This window comes from Diadema setosum, chromosome 4 (genome assembly GCF_964275005.1).
Source record: "Diadema setosum chromosome 4, eeDiaSeto1, whole genome shotgun sequence".
NCBI lineage: Eukaryota > Metazoa > Echinodermata > Echinoidea > Diadematoida > Diadematidae > Diadema > Diadema setosum.
The window spans coordinates 1,915,584-1,937,472 of NC_092688.1; the positions used below are offsets into that span (position 1 = coordinate 1,915,584).

Genomic DNA, 21,889 nt, shown 5'->3' on the forward strand with positions numbered 1-21,889 from the left:
TGTGGCCAATAATAATTATACATATTTTTATCATTTAAAGAACAACTGTCACCATAATCATCACAAGGTCCCTGTAAATATCCTATTCTAGCTGTCATTCCCAAAGCTCTACAAATGGAGAGTTGTTTGCAAAAACTGCTAAGTCCATATGTGCCAATGGAGATATTTGCGATTAAAGGTCAAGAAAAATAAAGAGAATAATAAGAAAATGTTTGCTTCTTTTGATCATAACTTCAAAAATGTACCTTTATATGTACTGACCAATATATAATTTAAAAGGTATTATTTTGTACTTTATGACAGAGACCATACTTCAAAATCTTCAAAAAATGGACAGATCGGTTTTGCGAACAAACTCTTCAAATATTAACATCACACATTTCCCCGAAAATATGCCAAATTCATGAAGTTTGTGCAAAAGTGAAAAAAATTTACAAGAACCCCTCCTGAACATGTTCAATTTTCGACTACAAGTGAATATAATTATTGCATGTTCAATGATAAGCTACAAAAGACTTGCAAAGTATAGTCACCATTATCTATATTACAATACAAAAACAATTACACATGTAGTAGGGATTGTGATTGCTTCGAAAAATTGACAAAAATACAAAAATTTTCAATACTGCATGGTTAATCAAGTTTGGATCCTCTGTCATGTAACACAGTGATGCTCTACAAGTACATTGTATAAATACCTAAACATACTCGATCAGAGAAGCATGGTCTTGACTTTAAGTAGGCTTTAGGTGGGGTATTTATGTAGATGATAGAGCCAGAGGGGGGCCTCCCTGGAACCCCCCAGACCTCGGCCATCAACCGTGCGATCATTACAAAATCCACACACAAATTGCCTGTGACATAATCTATAAAACGGTAATGTTGATTTTCAACAACAACAAAGAAAAGTACCTTGGCTAAATTATGCTAATTTGAGCATGAAATCAGACCATTTGCCATAAATAAAGTTCCAAAAAGGACATTTTTGTTTTTTGTGTAAATATTCTTTCTAGTGTCCATAGCAAATGAAAGAGAAAAAACTGTGCCATCAAAAAATTCTGAAGTATTCTTTTTTCTATTTACTCATGTATTTCTTTGTTTCTTACTTTTTGTTTTTCATTGCCTTTTCAATGAAATTTGTCAGCAACACGTCCAGCATGAAAATATTCATGTTATTGATTACAATCAATAACCCCCAAAAATAATCATGCCTTCATGAAATTTGGCATGGAATGTCAAAGGGAAGGAGGGCTCGTAGCCCCCCCCCCCCCCCCCTCAACCGGGCCTACTATTTATGGAAACAGAATGCAATCAATACAGTTGACACAACATGTATCATTGATCTTCTTCACCTAAATAAGGCATCATTGTACAATATTGAACACTTGTAATCCTTCCGAGTTTTGCCAGATGTAGCAACAACTAAATGCATGCAAACTGAATTTCACATGTATCATATCATTGATCTCTTCACCTAAATAAGGCATCATTGTACATATGAACACTTGTAATCCTTCCGAGTTTTGCCAGATGTAGCAACAACTAATGCATGCAAACTGAATTTCTTATGAGAGGATTTCATGTGACGTCATGTTGGCCACCATAATGGTGGCTTCCATAGCAAAGGCGATCAATATTCATTCATGCATGCCTCTCTAACAAAGGTGTTCTTTTGCCTTAGTTTCCCTGAAGTAAACATTGCTGCAGCTTTTGTATGCAGTCTTGATTTCTAGTCGGTTTAGGCAATTGACTTCACTAGCTGCGTTCACATAGAAGTATACGGTATTCGCTATTCGGGCACCCAGTACACCATCACCCGCACCGTCAACTCGCCATCCATGCAGTGAGGATTTCTTCCTCCTACATCCCAGCAAGTCTTATTAACAATTTCTAAACTGCATCAGAATGTCAGTCTACATGCTTATTTTTGCTAAAGGGCAAATCCAGACCAAAATTGTCCTTATTTCATAAACGAGAGACGGTATACGCTGCAAGAAAATCGAACAAGCTCATTTCCCACTTTGCTATACTATTCTATGCTATTCGGTACATTCAAATAGTGCCCTCTTATGTGAACCGGTGTTAGGAAATCCTATCGTTCGATTCAAGCTATTCGCGTGCTTCGAAAACGAGCCCCAAATACCCAAATAGTATACTTCTATGTGAACGCAGCCTTATGGTGGGCAATTGTGACATCACTGCTAACACTCTATATTAAAATATGATTGTCAGTTGCAGGTTATCTTAATAAATTTGTTACGAGATCAAGGGAAGAATTATCCATAAGTTTGACTTGGCACATTAGTGAACTAATCTATTTAACTCCATCTACTCTAATGCCGTGAATTTATCAATGATGGGCTGCAGATGTTTCGTGGAAAAAGAAGTTGAACCAATTGAGCTTCTACCCACAAGTTTTTCAAAGTACAGTACATCAATTACATAAAGGTGAAAATGTACAAAATAACTCTGGGTCTCGTAACCCTAGGGATCAATGATTCCCATCAATTTTGTTTCATTTTTTAAAAAGATTTTTCCCCCTACTCCAAAGAAGATGGATGTAATAAATTTGAGCACATGCATATTGTACTGCATCAATGCTAATCAAAGGGGTGACAAAGGTATGTGGTAACTTAATCACAACATGGAGACATGATCTTCATCCCAAGAGCATGGCTGACCATTGGAAGATTCTGCTATTTAGCTGCTATTTGTAGCATTTCCCCCCCCCCCCCAAAAAAAAAAAAAAAAAAAATGAGGGAAAGAAAAAAAATTACATGTGAGTGTTTGTCAACAGTTTTCTCTCTTGAATATCAGACCATAAAAAGGTTTTATTAAAGCAAGTCAGAATTGCCTGGAGAGAAGGGGTTGCTTAATCATGAGCGCAGCAAGATTCGTATCATGCGGAATGCCAAGCTGTGTGTGGCCAAACATTCTTTGATATGCTTGGAACACCTCACAGATGAATGTATTGATTAACATGTGGCCATGAAGAGGAGATTTTTTTGACTATATAAGTCAGAACTATTTTCAGTTACTAGTATATACAACAATAAACAATTTAAAACATTAACAATCACACATTCTATGCAACAAACTCTTTTCGTCGGCAAGCCCAGTTCTACTTTTAATGTTGAAGTGCTGCAGTACATCCTGGTAACAGCTTCATGCTAAACTACCGCTGAGCCTGATGAGGCTGACTCTTCAACAAGAATGTAAGTTCCAACGTCAGAGGAGCATATGCTGTATCTCAAAAGAGGAAAAAGCAAGGGTATTTAGACCTACACACCGATGGTAGCTGTCTCTTCTCATTGGGCTTCTAATCTAACGTTGGAATGGTGCTCGGTCAATGGGCTTGGTGAGAGCTGCAACTACTCTCTCTCTCTCTCTCTCTGCCTGAGGTGATGTGTGGTGTCATAGCTCCTCAAGGTCTTCAAACGATACTCAATGAATCCATGATCCTTGCCATACAGGTATACTCCTGAAATATAAAAATGCATTGTAAGTCAAAGCTTTTTCTTGAGTCTCAACAAATTTGACTTTGGCACAGAGTTGACTATAACTGATGAAGATCTGATAGCAGTAGAAATACACTGTACATGTAGTGGCATTCTTATGGAAGAAAACGAGAATAGGTTTATTATAAATGAACGGCGCAACTGGCATGTGGAACTTAAGTTACATTACGTTACGTTGAAGTTAACGTTCATCGAACCCAAGTCATGGAATCAGGCCAATCTGCACACAACTTTATTAGACATCTATGAGAAGGTACATCACAATCCCCACATTGCCTGTATATTTGCACAATGAGTTTATTAAGAAATAGATGCAATTTCCCTGTAAAGGCCATTTTTTTTTTTTTTTTTTTTGGGGGGGGGGGGGAGGTCATGCCCATAATCTGAAAAACTTTGGGTCCTTGCCCCCTAACTAAACAAGGATGATCAACTCCTCGTTTGGTTGCTTAATTCTGTCCACTAGCTCTTGAGAAAAGTTGAAAATGTTGAAGTTTTTGCAAGCTAGATGAATAAGATACCATGTATGTCACTTAATCTTTCTGCTAAAGAGGGCTAAAAAAAGTTGTAGATCACATAAACTTACGAGTATAAACTTACATGTCCTTTTGCATCTTGTGTGGTGTCTCACAAAGTGGGGTACTGCATCGCAACTGCCTTGGCCACAACATCCTTTGCTCGCTACTTGGTATCTGAATTTAAAAAGAAAGCAAGAAAAATGTTAATCATATTCTACGACGCAAAAATCAAAAATTTGGCCCTCATTTTAATCTTTTAAGGGGCTGAACTATTTTTATGTTTTTTTTTTCTTGGCATTAATTTCTATTGCTATTCAGTACCACTGTTTCAAGTACATTTATTGCTACTTGAGCCAGTTATCAGTTAATACATAAACATTTCATGCAGATAGGTTAAGTGTGAATGTGCACAGTTAGTAGAAAAATTTATACAAGATGTGATTATCCATTGAACTTCATGGCACATCAACTCCCACTTTTTTTAGTAATCATTGTGATGATTAAATCATAAGTATTGGGACTATTATCAAATCAATATACATGTGGCCCGATGGGGCTACCACGAAAATAAGTCAGCGTGGAGTCTTGTACGTACACTCTGTTTACATGTTTTATACAAGTATACCAGTCTTTATTTTTAAATCTATAACCATCACTTCATTAACAATGTTACACTTACCGGTCCCTTCTACTTTCTTTCCCTTTTTTTTTTTTTTGGGGGGGGGGGGGGGCAAATTTTAGTCTGCTTTTCTCTATACTTGAGAAGACAAAAAAAACAACAAAACCAAATGAACAGGCAAATTACATGGTTATATATTGGATGGAAATGTACATTGTAGTACAAGACATGACAATGGGAAACTGGTATTCCAAACCAATTTTCAAATTATAATAATAATATATGAATAATAATATTTTACATAATTGAACTTACGCTGTACAGTTTTCTGCTTCCATTTTCAACAACAAATATGCTGCAATGATCTTGATGTGCAGATGTCTCCTCAGAACAGTCAGAACTCCTTCCCTCAGCTTTTGAAGTATCTCTTCCCCCTTGAAGTGATGTGTGTGTTGAATTCCTGGGCAAATAAGTAAAATTTAATGGTTTTATGAATAATACAAATGGCATGAGGATAGTAGGTTCCTCCAGTTTACATTATAAACTTGAAGAGCAAAATCATTTAACATACATATTTGACATAAGCAACAGCTCCACTTTCAAATACACAACTCAAGACTGACCATAACATGGTTTTCACTTCTGTCGATACGGCAAGTACACGGTACACATTTTTCTTAAATACAAGTACTAACCTGTCAAGACATTCATTGTCAGAGGGAAGGACAGCTCCAAAACTGCTCCATGAAGTATCTTGAAAATCATTTCTTCAAACAAAATAAAACCAACCAAGCATTCAGTCTCTTAATGTAGCCTCTTATGTAATTACTAAGACTCTAGAATGTTAAATAAATATAAATCAATTTCAAACTAGTCTCCCTTCATTAATCATTGTGGAAAACAACAGAATAGCTTACAGCAGGGTTAATGCAATGGAAGTCCATATCTCAGAGGCTCCTTCGCTGATGTTGGCTCGGTGTTTCCAGCATTCGTCAACCCTGAATTCAATGGCTAGTCGTTGTATGACCACATCTGGTACTTTGCAATCTGGCGATCTGCACCCTCTTCGTGTGACAGAGACTGTACAGCTATCAATATCTGTCTTTGTTCTCCAAATGATGACCCCTACACCGAGTTCCTTTAAATCACCATCACTACCGAAGAGCTGTCATGTCTACGTCCTTATCTGGAGGAAAGTATGAAAACACAAGGTTCAGAAATGGATGTAGAACTCATTTCCACAAGACCATGCAGTTGTTTTGTCCACACAAAGTGAGCACCAATACAAAAGCTAGTAGGCCTAATTACTTTTTTAGCTACATCAGCATATTTAATGTTAGAATTAAAGACCCAAAGATGATCTCTGCCAAATTTCAATTCCTAAGGTCACCTGTAACTTTCATAAAAAACAATGTTGAAAATAGTACCAGTCATCGTCTGCTACAAGGGGATCGATCTCCATGATGTGTGAGCACGCTGATCTTCAGATAGAAGTGCGATGTCACAGTGGACCAACAGTACACGCATCATACTTCTTACCTAGTACAGCTAGTAGTAGATGATCACGACACATGACGTGGGAGCTAGTGTACGTGGTATTCTTCCAGCTGTGTGGATGCTCAAATGTAGCGGCAAATAAAAGTCCTTTTACTACATACAGTGTATATAATGAACAATAATCATAAAAATCACCAAATTTCACCATTCTTTATTACCGTACTGATCGAGATCACCATCTCGTCTGGCAACACAGACCAGTGTCAGTGATTCGGCTGTCAACTCAACAATAGCAATGTAGAGTACGTGTCTGGCGCTAGGCGCTTCTAATGCTTTAATTAGCACAGCTCAGTAACAGTTAGGACCCTATAGTATAAGTTCGATCTCTACACTCGACCACAGTAATCTCTGTGTGATGATATGCTATACGAATGTCAATTCAATGACCAAGGACCAACGTTTCATTCATCACTCTTTTTTTTTTCTTTTTTTTGTGAATAGTTCAAGCCCTAGATCCCAACGTGTACAATTAAAGTGTTGTCTAAAGACTCAACGTATTATTAGATCCCAACACCTAGCGTGTACCATCAGGTGAGTTTCGGCCTCGGATTCTAGCTGTTCGTAAGGTGTTCTAAATATGACCAGCCCCACATAGCTAACTGTGTACAAACCATTGTACCGTACATTAATTGTTCGAAGGAGCGCCAGTACGGGCCTGGGGTTATTCGTATAGAACCCTAAAGGTAACTTACATAAATGGTCGTTTACGGAGAGGTATAATTAGATCGATCTATGGTTTGCTTACCTTCAAAAATGTGAATAATATCTCCGCCCCACTCAATTTGAAGACAGACATTTTCTCCTGTCCATCCCCTTACGAAAAAGTCCTGTGGTACTCCTGTGGTAATTACCACAGGACAGTACCACAGGACAGTACCACAGGAAAGTACCACAGGACAGTACCACAGGACAGTACCACAGGAATTGTCCTGTGGTATTTTGGGACATATACCACAGGACAGTACCACAGGAATTCCTGTGGTATTTTGGGACGTACCACAGGGCAGTACCACAGGAAAGTACCACAGGACCGGTACCACAGAACAGTACCACAAGACAGTACCACAGGAATTCCTGTGGTATTTTGGGACGTACCACAGGGCAGTACCACAGGAATTCCTGTGGTATTTTGGGACGTACCACAGGGCAGTACCACAGGACTAGTACCACAGAACAGTACCACAGGAACTGTCCTGTGGTATTTTTGGACAGTACCACAGGACAGTACCACAGGTCGATTATTACTGGCACACAGCATTACCACAGGGCAGTACCACACAGCATTTCCATGGTACCACAGGAGAGTACCACACAGGATAGATCGAAAAAAAAAATCTGGGAGACTTTTAGCCACATTTCAAGGAATATTCCTGATAGGTGAGTGATGGATTTCAGGACAAACATGGCCCTACTTAATAACCTGTCCTACTCCTAACATATAACCTCAAACGAGAGTCTAATGGCCAAGTGCCAATTTAGTCCTATAATAGATCTATATAGTCATATTCTATTCCTAGGTAGCCATCGACCCTATCAGTACATATATATATGGCCGTCTATCCGTAAAGCATTAAGGCATGGTTACTAACTCGATTATACTTTATTATCAAGATATGAAATTACACTTTCATATCAATATCTATGATATTGGGAATAACATAACATAATTAGACAATCTTTCATAAAGTTCAAAGTAAGTTCCATCATTAATACTTTGACTTTTTAAGTCATATATGTATTTTCTAAAATCTAGAGTGCTTTTTATGAATATTCATGAGCTATGTAAAAATTTGTACCACAGGAGTACCACAGGAGTACCACAGGAGTACCACAGAAGTCCTTATGAAATTTCTCATGCTTTACATCAGCACTTTCACTAAATAGGTAATACTGTAGGAGTATAGGACAGGATAAGTAATGGCAAATCAATTGTCATAATTCACAGCATAACTCATCTATCAATTAATTAAGGAATATATTAATATGTGTTTTTTTGTTTGTATTTTTGTTATAAATTTCAGTTGATTCTGCCTTACAATTTTCCTGTGTGGTACTCCTGTGTGGTACTGCTGTGTGATATTCTCCTGATGTGATATAAAATGTTAAGAAAAAAAAAGAATATCCTGTAGCATTTTTCTGTGGTACTTACGAATTTGATTTGCTGTGTGGTACTTCTGTGTGGAATAGCACCATATTATGATTTTCCTGTGGGATTTTGGACAGTTTCTGTGGTACTCTCCTGTGGTATACATCGAAAATTACCACAGGAATTCCTGTCGTACTGTCCTGTGGTACGTCCCAAAATTCCACAGGACAATTCGTGTGGTACTGTCCTGTGGTACGTCCCAAAATACCACAGGACAAGTCATGTGGTACTGTCCTGTGGTACTATCCTGTGGTACTTTCCTGTGGTATTGTCCTGTGGTACTGCCCTGTGGTACTGCCCTGTGGTACTGTCCTGTGGTACGTCCCAAAATACCACAGGACAAGTCGTGTGGTACTGTCCTGTGGTACTATCCTGTGGTACTGTCCTGTGGTACGTCCCAAAATACCACAGGACAAGTCGTGTGGTACTGTCCTGTGGTACTATCCTGTGGTACTGTCCTGTGGTACGTCAAAAAATACCACAGGACAAGTCGTGTGGTACTGTCCTGTGGTACTATCCTGTGGTACTGTCCTGTGGTACTGCCCTGTGGTACGTCCCAAAATACCACAGGACAAGTCGTGTGATACTGTCCTGTGGTACTATCCTGTACTTTCCTGTGGTACTGTCCTGTGGTACTGCCCTGTGGTATTGTCCTGTGGTACTGCCCTGTGGTACTGTCCTGTGGTACGTCCCAAAATACCACAGGACAAGTCGTGAGGTACTTTCAAGTGGTAATATCCTGTGGTACTTTCCTGTGGTACTGTCCTGTGGTATGTCCCAAAATACCACAGGACAAGTCGTGTGGTACTGTCCTGTGGTACTATCCTGTGGTACTTTCCTGTGGTACTGTCCTGTGGTACTGCCCTGTGGTACTGTCCTGTGGTACGTCCCAAAATACCACAGGACAAGTCGTGAGGTACTGTCCTGTGGTACTATCCTGTGGTACTGTCCTGTGGTACGTCCAAAAATACCACAGGACAATTCCTGTGGTACTGTCCTGTGGTACTATCCTGTGGTACTTTCCTGTGGTACTGTCCTGTGGTACGTCCCAAAATACCACAGGACAAGTCGTGTGGTACTGTCCTGTGGTACTATCCTGTGGTACTGTCCTGTGGTACTGCCCTGTGGTATGTCCCAAAATACCACAGGACAAGTCGTGTGGTACTGTCCTGTGGTACTATCCTGTACTTTCCTGTGGTACTGTCCTGTGGTACTTTCCTGTGGTATTGTCCTGTGGTACTGCCCTGTGGTACTGTCCTGTGGTACGTCCCAAAATACCACAGGACAAGTCGTGAGGTACTGTCCTGTGGTAATATCCTGTAGTACTTTCCTGTGGTACTGTCCTGTGGTATGTCCCAAAATACCACAGGACAAGTCATGTGGTACTGTCCTGTGGTACTTTCCTGTGGTACTGCCCTGTGGTACTTTCCTGTGGTACTGCCATGTGGTACTGTCCTGTGGTACGTCCCAAAATACCACAGGACGAGTCGTGTGGTACTGTCCTGTGGTACTATCCTGTGGTACTATCCTGTGGTACTTTCCTGTGGTACTTTCCTGTGGTACTGTCCTGTGGTACTGCCCTGTGGTACTGTCCTGTGGTACGTCCCAAAATACCACAGGACAAGTCGTGAGGTACTGTCCTGTGGTACTATCCTGTGGTACTGTCCTGTGGTACGTCCAAAAATACCACAGGACAATTCCTGTGGTACTGTCCTGTGGTACTATCCTGTGGTACTTTCCTGTGGTACTGTCCTGTGGAACTGCCCTGTGGTACTGTTCTGTGATACGTCCTAAAATACCACAGAACAAGTCGTGTGGTACTGTCCTGTGGTACTATCCTGTGGTACTTTCCTGTTGTACTCTCCTGTGGTACGTCCCAAAATACCACAGGACAATTCATGTGGTACTGTCCTGTGGTACTGTTGTGTGGTATACGCCCCAAAATACCACAGGACAATTTGTGTGTATACTGTCTTGTGGAACTTTCCTGTGGTAATGTCCTGTGGTACTGCCCTGTGGTACATCCCAGAGTACCACACGAGCCTGTGACACAGTACCACACAGTTCCTGCGTTAACATATATTTGTGTGGTACATTGTGTGGTACCAACCAGTATCACAGGGAGTACCACATGAGCCTGTAAAACAGTACCACACAGTTCCTGTGGTAACATTTATTTATGTGGTACATTGTGTGGTACTGACAAGTACTACAGGGAGTACCCTTCAAGCCTGTGGTACAGTACCACACAGTTCCTGTGGTAACATTACAAGTGTGTGGTACATTGTGTGGTACCGACAAGTACCACAGAGAGTACCACAGGACTTTTTTGTTAGGGATGACATCCAGGCTCAGATTCTCACGATTGCACTTACAGTACACGCACGTAAATCTGTGATCCTATGCATAATACACGCACAGCTAGCACACAGCACGCAATTGCACACAGGGTCACAGTCCACGCACAGGCGACGCGTCGCTCTTCAGGTAAACCTGCCCGCGCCCAAGCCAGGGGAAATTGCGGCTGGTGATTGGCTTAGAGTAAACACATGACAGGGGAATTCTCAATTTCTATTGGCCTAGCCAAATGCGTTTAATTATGTATTCACTCAGAATTCACTCGGCTTAATTTTCACTCGGAATTCACTCGGCGAATGGGTTTCACACAAATTTCACTCGTTACAAGAGTGAAATTCACTCGACAACGAGTGAAAGTCACTCTTAATTGAGTGAAATTTTATTCACTCCTTCCGAGGAGTGAATTATTCACTCGAAATTTTTTAGAGAGTATGATCTTGTTCTGCGCCTGCGCTATCACTGTGTAATATTCACATGTTTATGAAGTGGATGGGGTTTGGGATTGGAATATGCCCTCCCACACGACCTAGCTTTTGTATTTTGTGGAAATGAACTAAAATCTGATGCACAGTGTTTGTGGAATATTCGGAAAAAGATCAATCTTTAAAGTGGACACTAATACCAGAGAAAGGGGAAGGTGTGGATGAGTATACCCTCCAATTCTACAGTTTTTGTATTTTCAGAATCAAAATTCAAAGAGCGGGTGCACACTTTGGTGAATATTACAAATTTCCAAACAAAGAAAGGAACATATCAAAATTTCCATATCTTGGGAATCATTGGGGGACAATTTGCCCTCTTTTTGAACGGGGAGGGGAGTGCACCCTGCCCCCCCCCCCCACCCCAGTCGACGCCCCCTGCAGTGACAAGATATTTTAGATGCTTGAGGTTAATTAATGATAAATAAATAATAATAAATAATCAATGAGCTCTTCATATTATGAATGAGAGAGTAATGCTATATCATGAAATACTGTAGACGACATCTATTAAAAACCAAAAAAAAAAAAAAATGAAATAAATGGAAACATACGGGAAAAGAAGTCATAGAACTGGAATATCAGTATAGTAATTTGTATTTTGGTACAAGAATGATATATCATGTTTATTATTATAACCGAACTGAATATAAAATGCTACTCTGTATGCTTGTAACAACTTGAATGCAAATTAAATCGCTGGCTATTAAAACGTTTTGCTTACCTCTGCATGCTTATGTTTGTATGTGTTCTTGCGTTCATGACAGGCTTATGTCCACATGTATATTTTTAGAGGCTTGAATTTCTGTTTGCATAAACCTCTAAACATACATGGTACTGTAGGGCAAAGTATGGAAACAGAACTGCTAAAATAATTGTTTGATCAAATTAATCCTTTAGTTTGATTATTGTGGTATTGCTATTAATAAAACTTTGGGAGGAGGAACTTTTTCTTAATATGTTTGTACAATGTATATTGAAAAAGGTGTATAGTCCTCCAGCTTAATGTGTTCGCTTTTTTTGCGAGTTTCTAAAACTTCAGCGACATGTTATGACATAAGTGGTTATTTCGATATTAGTGGTTGGTTTCAACATCAGTGGGATCTACTAGGGTGTTTGTACAGGCCGTATTTCCAGATTATGTAAAAGAAAACTTTGTTAATATGAGATTATAATCTGTACATGTTGTCAGTGTATTGACCACCCAGGCTTTTTCTTATATTTAGTGAATTAAATTTACAAATCCTGCAAACATAAACGATGTTTGTGTGGTACTACAATTTCATTTTATCATCGCCACCCTCATCAGCGCCAGTGTCACTATCATGTTCATTATTATCATTTTGTTTTAATTTCATCCTCATCTTGTCATATCATAATTTAATATCGTAATCTAACATATCTTTGCTAGTACGTATACATAGAATATAAAACGATGCGTTCAGATCTCTCTCCCCATCATGCTGAACAAAATGGAATATAAAAATGTCTGAATATTACTGTTTTGCTCATTGTTTGCGTACAAGAGATCTTATGAACTTACCTTTTTCTTCATATCTACTTGCCAAAATCATTTTTAGGTTTCTTGCCTCGGTACAGCGAGGTCATAACCAGCGTCCATTGCACTTTTAACGAGGTTAATATTGAGTTCGAACGAACATTTACGTACAGTATCGAGAAAATAAGAAGAAAGAAAGAAGGAAAGAGAAAAAAGAAAAAAGAAAGAAAAAGTTGAGCGGATATAAGAAGGAGAAGGTAATAGAAGAAACCAGCAGAATTTCTCTTTTCATAGATCTTTTCATAGAATCTTTTTTTTTCTACTCATTTTTCTACTAATTGACGACTTTTTGGGTTGTCACCACTTTCCTTTTGATATATTTCAAATTCAAATTCAAAGTTTATTTCATTTTTCGACATAACATATGTTTCACTTCTTTTGATAGTAGAGGACAAGGTAAATAGAACATAGTGAAATGAAAAGACTGTACAATAATTGAGGACCTATAGTAATCATACATTGTATAGTAAAAAAGCAACAGAAGTGATCGAAGTGAAGTACATGTATACCGTTCGAAAAATGGAGGGACCCACTAAAAAGACAGAGCTTGTAGTGTGTGGGCCCCTCTGGAAAAGAACATTGATGGAATCGAATCATCGTAGATACAAAAGGTAACAAAGTGGAAGAAGTCTTGATACAAAAGATAATAAAGTGGAAGAAGTCTGGAAGCCCACTGAAAATTAGATTACCAGATATACACTTTCATAGACGCGAACAAACATGAAACAGGACTAGACAAAGAGACAACTACTGAAAAAAAAAAGGTTGTACAAGACAAACGGGATGGACAAGAATGACAAACTGAAGACAAAATAGCAGACAAGAATGCACAACAGAAACAGAAACAGAACAACAGAAACAGCGATCTTCGGCAGAAGCATGCCAAGAGAATAAGAGGATAGCCTGAAAAAAGACAAGAAAATAGAAAATAGAGGGACGTATGAACAGGAGTAGCATACGGAAAGTCAACTTCAAGACGCTATGGGCAAAATGGCATAGGTGACAACATTGCGAACATCCAGGAAAAAGATACCATTAATTCTTTGAAGAGGGGACAAAGTGAGCAGGTAAGTGTAGCTGAGAAAAAAGGCCAAATGGTTAATCCAGTATTGTAGAGTCATACGATTGCAATAAAAAAGACTTCAGTCTCCTCTTGAAAGAATGGATGGAGCGTTTTTTATGTCTTGATTCAAAGAATTCCAATAATTTGGGCCTATATAAATAAGTGTGTTTTTAGCAAAAATCGTTCTTAAAAGAGGTAAGTGAAATTCATTGGCACGCCTAGTAGGATATGCATGAAATTATTGATTTTTTAGGAACATAGAGTCAAAAATAGACGGAAGCAAGTTATTACAATACTTGTACATAAATTGCCCTAAATTAAACAAAAACAAATCTGCAATTTTTAAGAGCTTGTTGGAGGCAAACAACATATTTGTATGAGAACGTACAGGGGAATAACAGATAACACGGAGAGCTTTCTTTTGTAAGAGGAACACTCTCTCTAATAAATTCTGATGCGTGCTGCCCCAAACTAATATTCCATAATTAAGATGAGGCAATATTAACGACGAATATAGCATAAGTAATGATTTTTGTGGAATATGAAATTTAAATCTATTTACAATGCCTATATTACGTGAAATTATATTGCAGACGTTATCAACATGTGATTTCCAGGAAAGTTTTTCATCCACAATGACACCCAAGAATTTGATATGTGAGACTCTTTGTAGATGAGAGTCGTCTAATACTATATTTGTACTTAAACTATCAACAGTATTACTAAAAAGCATATATTTTGTTTTTTGAGCATTGAGTGATAGCCTATTGGCCCTGACCCAATTTGTCACTTTTTTCAATTCAATGTTAATTTTATGAACGAGAAAATCAATATTATTATGGGCAAAAAATACATTAGTGTCATCTGCAAAATGAATGAAAGAGAGGTCGTCGGATACGCGACAAAAATCATTGATATAAATAATGAACAATAACGGCCCTAAGAGACTTCCCTGTGGGACACCACATTTAACTTCTCTGACAACGGAATCATTGTTTTTAATTGTAACGAATTGTTTTCTATCAACTAAATAACTCTTGAACCACTCTAAGGCCTTCCCACGTATTCCATAATGCGATAACTTATAAAGTAAAATATCATGATTGATAGTAACGAAGGCCTTGGAGAAGTCCAAGAAAATTGATAAAGGTCTTTGATAAATTGATAAATATATTGATAAAGGTCTTTGACCGAAACGTCAGTCCAATTTTTTGGCTCCTGCGGTGTTTATACAACTATTTTTACTCGTGATATCTATTTACTACACACCGACGCAGAAATTTCATATATATATATATATATATATATATATTGTAACGAAATTCGGTGGAACCGATTCGATTTAACCGTTTCGATTATAATTTGTCATAATCGATTGTGCCGGTAGTATAGAAAGGGGCACACTATCGAAACGTTGGATAAATGTTTCAAGGTGGTAGTGCATCATTATGAGTTTTAACATTTATCATTAAATATGTGGTTACTTGTTTGTCATGGGCAAGTTTGGATTATTTTAATACCAACTCCGGTTTAGACCGATGATACATGCCGAATTATAGTAACCATGTACAAGAGATACTGCCGAAATATATAATCGTTGTACAAATTTGATAACCACGCCAACATTGTAAATAATTTGAATTACTACTGCGAGTATTACCGGCACCATTTTCGGCCGTGCGGGATTGCCTCCTCATTCCGCGATAGGAGGAGAGGCATATAAAGTGGCCGTGTGTGACATAGTCCGCAACAAGTAGCCCGTGTATGATAATTTCCAAGGTGTTGTTATTGTTCATTTCTATATGTAATAAACTGTACATGTGTTCCGGCAGCGTCGCGAAAATGTGTCTAAATCATTCTACAGCGCAGCGGTGTGACCTTGAAATGGTCTCTCGTGCCGTGTTCGAGGACTGGTTTTCAATCTGCGATATTTCACTTCATGTGCATGATATCAAACCAGGTTTTTTTGCAGATGATCAGCGAAATTCTGAATTTTTCAGAAATCATAATATCAAGTAGAAAAGACTGCGATAACATTTTATAATTTCACATCAAAAATCGTGTTGAAAAAAAAATAATTCAATTCAAAATCATCCGGTAAATTTCACTTTTCTAGACAATGAGTTAATAAAAAAACATCACGAAATGGGGGGAAATGTATCAATCAATCGAAAAATGTAACTCTTTATGGGTCATTTCGTGTAGATGGGTCAGGATCCAGCAAAATCTAGAGCAACTACACTGTCAACTAGCCCTAATGAAGACAATCCGATTTTCTTGTGCTGTGATTGGTCGATTACCGTCTGCAGAGGCTGCCATGAATGACGTCATAGTGAATCTCCACTTACGGCTTCTGCTTTTGCCAGACCCGACGTAAAACTAACTGTTTATAGACTAACATCAAACCATTTTGAAGTTGATTTGAACACTTATTATCACATTTCAGTATGTATCTCGTCTTTTGATGAGTCCAATCGATCAAAATAAATGAAGGAATCGACAGAAGAATGTGAATATATACAGAGTGCAAACACGAACCCGTCAGTGTAGTCCCAAGTATTCGTTTTGCAGTGTTGCGATTGCAGCAAAAACGGTAACTGCACCGAACACTCGCTGCGGTGAACCGCAGAAGTAGGTATTTCCGTAAGAAGTATCACGTGTATATCTATACGTGCCTATGATTGTTATGAACTAGTAGTAGTACACTGTAGTAGCTATAGTAGTAGTAGTAGCACTAGTAGTAGTACTAGTACACTGTAGTAGCTATAGTAGTAGTGGACTAGTACTAGTACATTAGTAGTACTAGTACACTTGTAATACCATACCAGTACAGTGATAGTGCCAGCAGCAGCAGCAGGCAATGGTAGTAGTCCAGCATAGGTGTACTTGTATTTCTCTGGACACTTGTGTGAATGGATGCATTGGTCATTGTAGTGTCCAGATGACAAGACGGTACATAGGCTGTGGTAACTAATCACTGATGGGACTCTGAGAATGATGATAGTCAAAGCAAGCTGGCTTCCTTGCGGATCTGTTACGTTCTTAGATATTTAAATACAATGTATATATCTTTCATATTTTTTTATTATTATTTCTTTTTTTTTTACATTTCATCTTTTGTCTCTGGTGGATGGAAGCAAGCTGCTAGCAAGACAAGAGAACAAAAGCTGAAAATCTACTATGGATTGTACAGATTGATGTATGTGTACTCGAGCCTTTTTATCAAAACAGAAAAAAGTAATCATCAGTGTAGCATTCATTAATTTACACTGATTTGAAATCCACATTCAAATTCCACAAGACACGACTTTCACACTCTTGCTTGTTTTCGCCTCCTTAAACTGGACATCTCTCTCTTTCTTTCTCTCTCCTCTACCCAGTTTCCACAACGCTCTTCAGTTATTCTGCATTATCTTTTCAACTACTTGGCAGTATAGGATGACAGGAAAAAACTTTTCATTATCATACGGATTACCCTAAAGTTCATAACAAACTAACAAAATATTGTAAATATTATTGCTCTTTGTTAAACAGGATGTGATGCAAAAAAAAACAAAACAAAAACATTTCTGTTGGCAAGGTTGGTTGTTTACATCTTTTAAGGCACATGTATCACTAGTACTACATGTATTTGGCAAGAACAGCATATATGCTATATACATGTATGTATATATATATATATATATATATATGTATATATATAGTCGCTGGGGTGACAAGACCACGTATCTACAAAATGTCAAAGGTTCAGGAGAGCCAAAAAACATGGCGGCCAAAGCACTGTAGCGAATGGGATAGCCTTTCCTTTGACATGCCGTGGTGGCTTCATTTTTGGAGTAAGACAGTTGGGATTTGGACAGGACATCACTTAACCCATTATTTGACCATTAATCCAAAAAAGTCATTTTCACCAAAATTGCAGATACAAGGTCTTGTCACCCCAGCGACAGTACAGTGTATATGAAAGATGGCGAAGTAGAGTAGTAATGCATTTCAGTCCAACAGCGCTATTTATTCAGGCTGAATTTTCGAAGAATACACGAATGTCTTCCTCAGGGTTCACAATACCAATTATGAAAATAAACAAAATGAATATTTCCTTTAAAGTGGTAGTCATGGGGAATGCTTATGGCAATGCCTGAGTGTGGTATCTGAGTAGAGGCATTGTGCGTTATGAGCATGCTGACTTGCAGTCAAGATCAATTTGTATTATTATGATGTAATAATGATAGCAACCACATGAATTTGTACATGCTTAACCAAGCAGATCATCAACGCATGTAAGTGTATCATACATAAGTGGTAGTCATAGGAATGATTGTGACAACACGCGTATTTCTCAGTGTAATAACTCAGCTGTATATAACTCACATTTTCATAGACTGAGGTATCTGATGTCCAACATTTCGTTATTCCAGTTCTCTCCCAATCTTATATGTGTCTTTAAAAATGTTGGCTACATGCCTGGTATCTATTATACATACAATATAATACCATACCAAGGAGGCTTAGTACCTCCTTTGTCATACACAGCTACTTTCAGTGATACAGCTGTATTTGTACTTTCCTTTTCACATACATAAAAGCTTTGTAAGAGAATGATTACTGTAAAAGTGGAAATTTTCGCGTTGTTGAAATTTTCGTGCATATCGCGCAACCAAAAAACTAGCGCGAAAATCAAAGTATGTGGATATTTCTGCTTGCCATATATTCCTGTGTGGGATGTCTTGATTCCGTGGAATTAAAATCACGCGAAACTCTTCTTACCCGGCCAAGCGCAAAAATATCCACTTTTACAGTATGTGGAACTTCAAATTTGATGAGGGTAGGTATTTGGTCACATTCTGCCCATCAAAACTTAAGTTTGCCACACAAACCTAGGGCAAATAACATAATTCATAAATGTATAAACTACAATACAGGCTTTAAACGAGAAAGCTAAAACAAAGAATCAGTATACTAGTAGTATGCAGAGGTAGGATTGCTCTTAGATGAATACATGTTCATTATTCATACACATTCTTCACACACTGCATTAGACAAAATAACTTATCAAAACTGACTGACACATCTTCACAGTGGCGGATCCAGGGAGGACCGCAACCGGCGCACACCCCCCCCCCCCCCTTAATTTTTTGTTGAAACAAAAGAAATAAAAAGAAGTTTCTGTAAACAGGTATAAATGCACATATGCTTGGTTTGTGCAACTTTGATCACAATGCAAGCAAGGCTATACCATTTTCAGACAAATCTGCAGTGTCTAGATTTTACATTGTCACTATCACTACCTTCACTTTCCATAATTACATGGTTATCTAAATTTGTAAAATTCCTGCATGTACAACCAGGACCACAATTTTGCCCCTGTTTTTTACATTTGCACTGCTTATTCACACACTTATTTTTCTTACATCAACATTGTCTTGTTAAATATGCAACATTATTTCTTCTTTGTTCAATGTCTCTTGTAAATCCCAAAAAAGTCAGCAAAAGTAGAATCTTTTTCCTGAATAACTGAAAAGCAGCCATATTGAGTGATGTCTGGATACATGAATAGTGGGACATGTCTGGGGCATTTGCCCAGACAGTTAGACAGTTCTCACCCAGCATGATTACAACCTGTGAAACCTAAGAGCAGAATGAGGGGGCAGCAGTTGATCTTCATGAGCATTCTACTGACTTGGGGATACACCTTGAGTGTTATACTGACCAAACAAAATGGGTTTAACTAGAATAATAATTTACAGATGCAATCCTGTACAGCATTCAATTTACCAGTTCCTGCGGGAGGGTCATACAAACAAGCTGTAATGGAGCATTTCCGGCATGTTCCATCTCTTGAGCACTCTTGGCGTTGAGCAAGAGCTGACTGGGTTGGTATCCCTGCAGTGGCTGGCTTGGTGGGGCATTGTTGACTTGGGGCAGGGGAGATGGTGTTTGGTTGGTGTCTTCATACACCTTTGGCAAGAAGCTGCTTTTGTGGCACATATCTGGTAAGGGGTTGGTGCTGAAAGGCAAATCAGAGTTTAAAAAAATTTCTTCAAGAAGAACTACAATTACATGACAGCCAGAGAAGGATTACAGTCATTCAAGCTACTGCCCATAATTCATTTGACTACTCTTAAAATGTGTACAATTAAATTTCATGACTTAACGTTCAGAGGCATCTTAAATAAGAACATTACACTTTTTCTATTGCTCAATAATCATTAACAAAAATTTACAATACAACTGTACCAACTAAAATTTCAATTTATTAATCCCTGTTTGAGGAACTTGAGTGCAAGTTGAAAAGAGCAAGAATCATAACTTACAGATGCAATCCTGTATCCAATTTACCAGTTCCTCCGGGAGGGTCACACGCTTGGATGTTCTGTCTCTTGAGCATTCTTGGCGTAGAGCAGGAGCTGACTGGGTTGGTGTCCCCGCAGTGGCTGGCTTGGTGGGGCATTGTTGGCTTGGGGCAGGAGATGGTGTTTGGTTGGTGTCTTCATACACCTTTGGCAAGAAGCTGCTTTTGTGGCACACATCTCGCAAGGGGTTGGTGCTGAAAGGTTAATTCAGAGTTCAAAAAATATATATACTTTGAGAAGGACTACAGTACAATTCAATTACACAACAATTATAATTATTCTAAATATTTGTCAGGAATGAAACTAATTGCAAAAATGTATACAACTGGAATTTATACAGTTCAATTCCAATGGCATTTATAAAGGAGAGCATTGTCTTTCTATTGTTCAAAGATCATTATAGAAATTTTACAAAGAGGCAAAAGAAAAAAGTGAAATAGCAACAATTAAGATGAAAATAAAATGACATTTGGCATGAACGTAATCTATACGAAACATGCATTTGTCAAGTCTATTAAAACACAGAGGAACCAGAAGTATATAATATTTCATTTGTCACAAAAACATTGGTACATAACCCCATTGTATTCAAATTGTCAAAATGCTAATGCTACGACTGTGATAGTATGACTAGTATGAGGTGGTACATTATTATGATTGTACATATTCCCATACCATCATAATGTATTTTGAATTCATAAAACTATAGAATGTAGAACTTAACTCAACTGTTGGTTCTATTAAAAATAATGATAATAATGATAATAAAATAGTGCAGGGTCTATGCCAAATACAACAAGGGAAATTGACTGATGTCATGTACATTTTACTAGTAGATCGTACTCTGTCATGATCTATATCGATCTCTGTACTTTTAGTTCTAACCAGTAGTAGCGCTAGCTGTGATACGATACCGTGGACGACTATTTTACAGAACAGGACATCTAATTGTACATACGGGACTACGGCCAGTGCGTGCGCGATCAAAACTTGCCACTGCAGAGACAAAATCGAGTCCGGAATTCTCGTTAACGTGAAGGTCACGTGACCCTACATGCATACAGATAGCATCGCAAAACCAATATTTTCGGAAATTTGCTTCGACTTTGGGTGCAATTTTGATCACTTCGTTTATTTTTGAGCCAAAATGAGGCTGGTATCAAAATTTCCGCTAGAATCTCATCTATTCAAATAACTGATTAAAATAACCATAGGAGTTGTAGATGGGTCAGGATCCAGCAATGTATCAGTGCATGTCAAAATCAGATTCTATCGCAAGCAGCTTCTTATATCCATTGTATCTCCCTCAAAAAGTGTCAAATTCAGCTAAAAAAAGTATGGAATTAATGGTCTTTTATTGGACTGCAAGACTTACCCGATCACGGCTCCGGAAACAGGTTCATGGCAACGTAACAACGAGCGATGTTGGGGATATACATTTTGCGTCGACAAAAAGCCTCGTCGCCAGACACATGCGCAGAATTCCTGCGCGTGGAATGAATTCGGTGGATTTGCTCATTAGCATACGACGCTGCGGACTGACTGTAAATTGCTGACTTCACTGTGTCTTCTTGAGGGTTCTACCACAACATAACAGGTTGGGGAGTGGAATCAGGGTATTAAAGTACCATTCAGTGACCGGTCGAAAACTGGTTTCGAAAAATCGAATATTGCGTGGAAATCCCGTCGCCCGTCCGCTATTTCAACGGGAAAATGAATAAAA

The 21,889-nt window shown here is 38.4% G+C and overlaps 1 protein-coding gene across 1 annotated transcript; it reads right to left on the bottom strand.

Annotated features, from left to right (window-relative positions):
* Window positions 1-17,812: 17,812 nt before the first annotated feature.
* LOC140227514 (uncharacterized) lies at window positions 17,813-21,650 on the bottom strand. The gene is made up of 3 exons (XM_072307914.1): window positions 21,542-21,650; window positions 20,128-20,360; window positions 17,813-19,820 (listed from the first exon to the last, which is right to left on the bottom strand). Exons 2-3 carry the CDS (start codon window positions 20,262-20,264, stop codon window positions 19,580-19,582), a joined length of 378 nt encoding a protein of 125 aa, XP_072164015.1. The 5' UTR covers window positions 20,265-20,360; window positions 21,542-21,650; the 3' UTR covers window positions 17,813-19,579.
* Window positions 21,651-21,889: the final 239 nt, after the last annotated feature.

Coding starts and splice junctions, on each gene's coding strand:
- LOC140227514 (XM_072307914.1), bottom strand. CDS start 20,264: ATGCCCCACCAAGCCAGCCACTGCGGGGACACCAACCCAGTCAGCTCC. Junction 19,821..20,127: donor TTGGATACAGGATTGCATCT/GTAAGTTATGAT, acceptor TTTGCCTTTCAG/CACCAACCCCTTACCAGATA.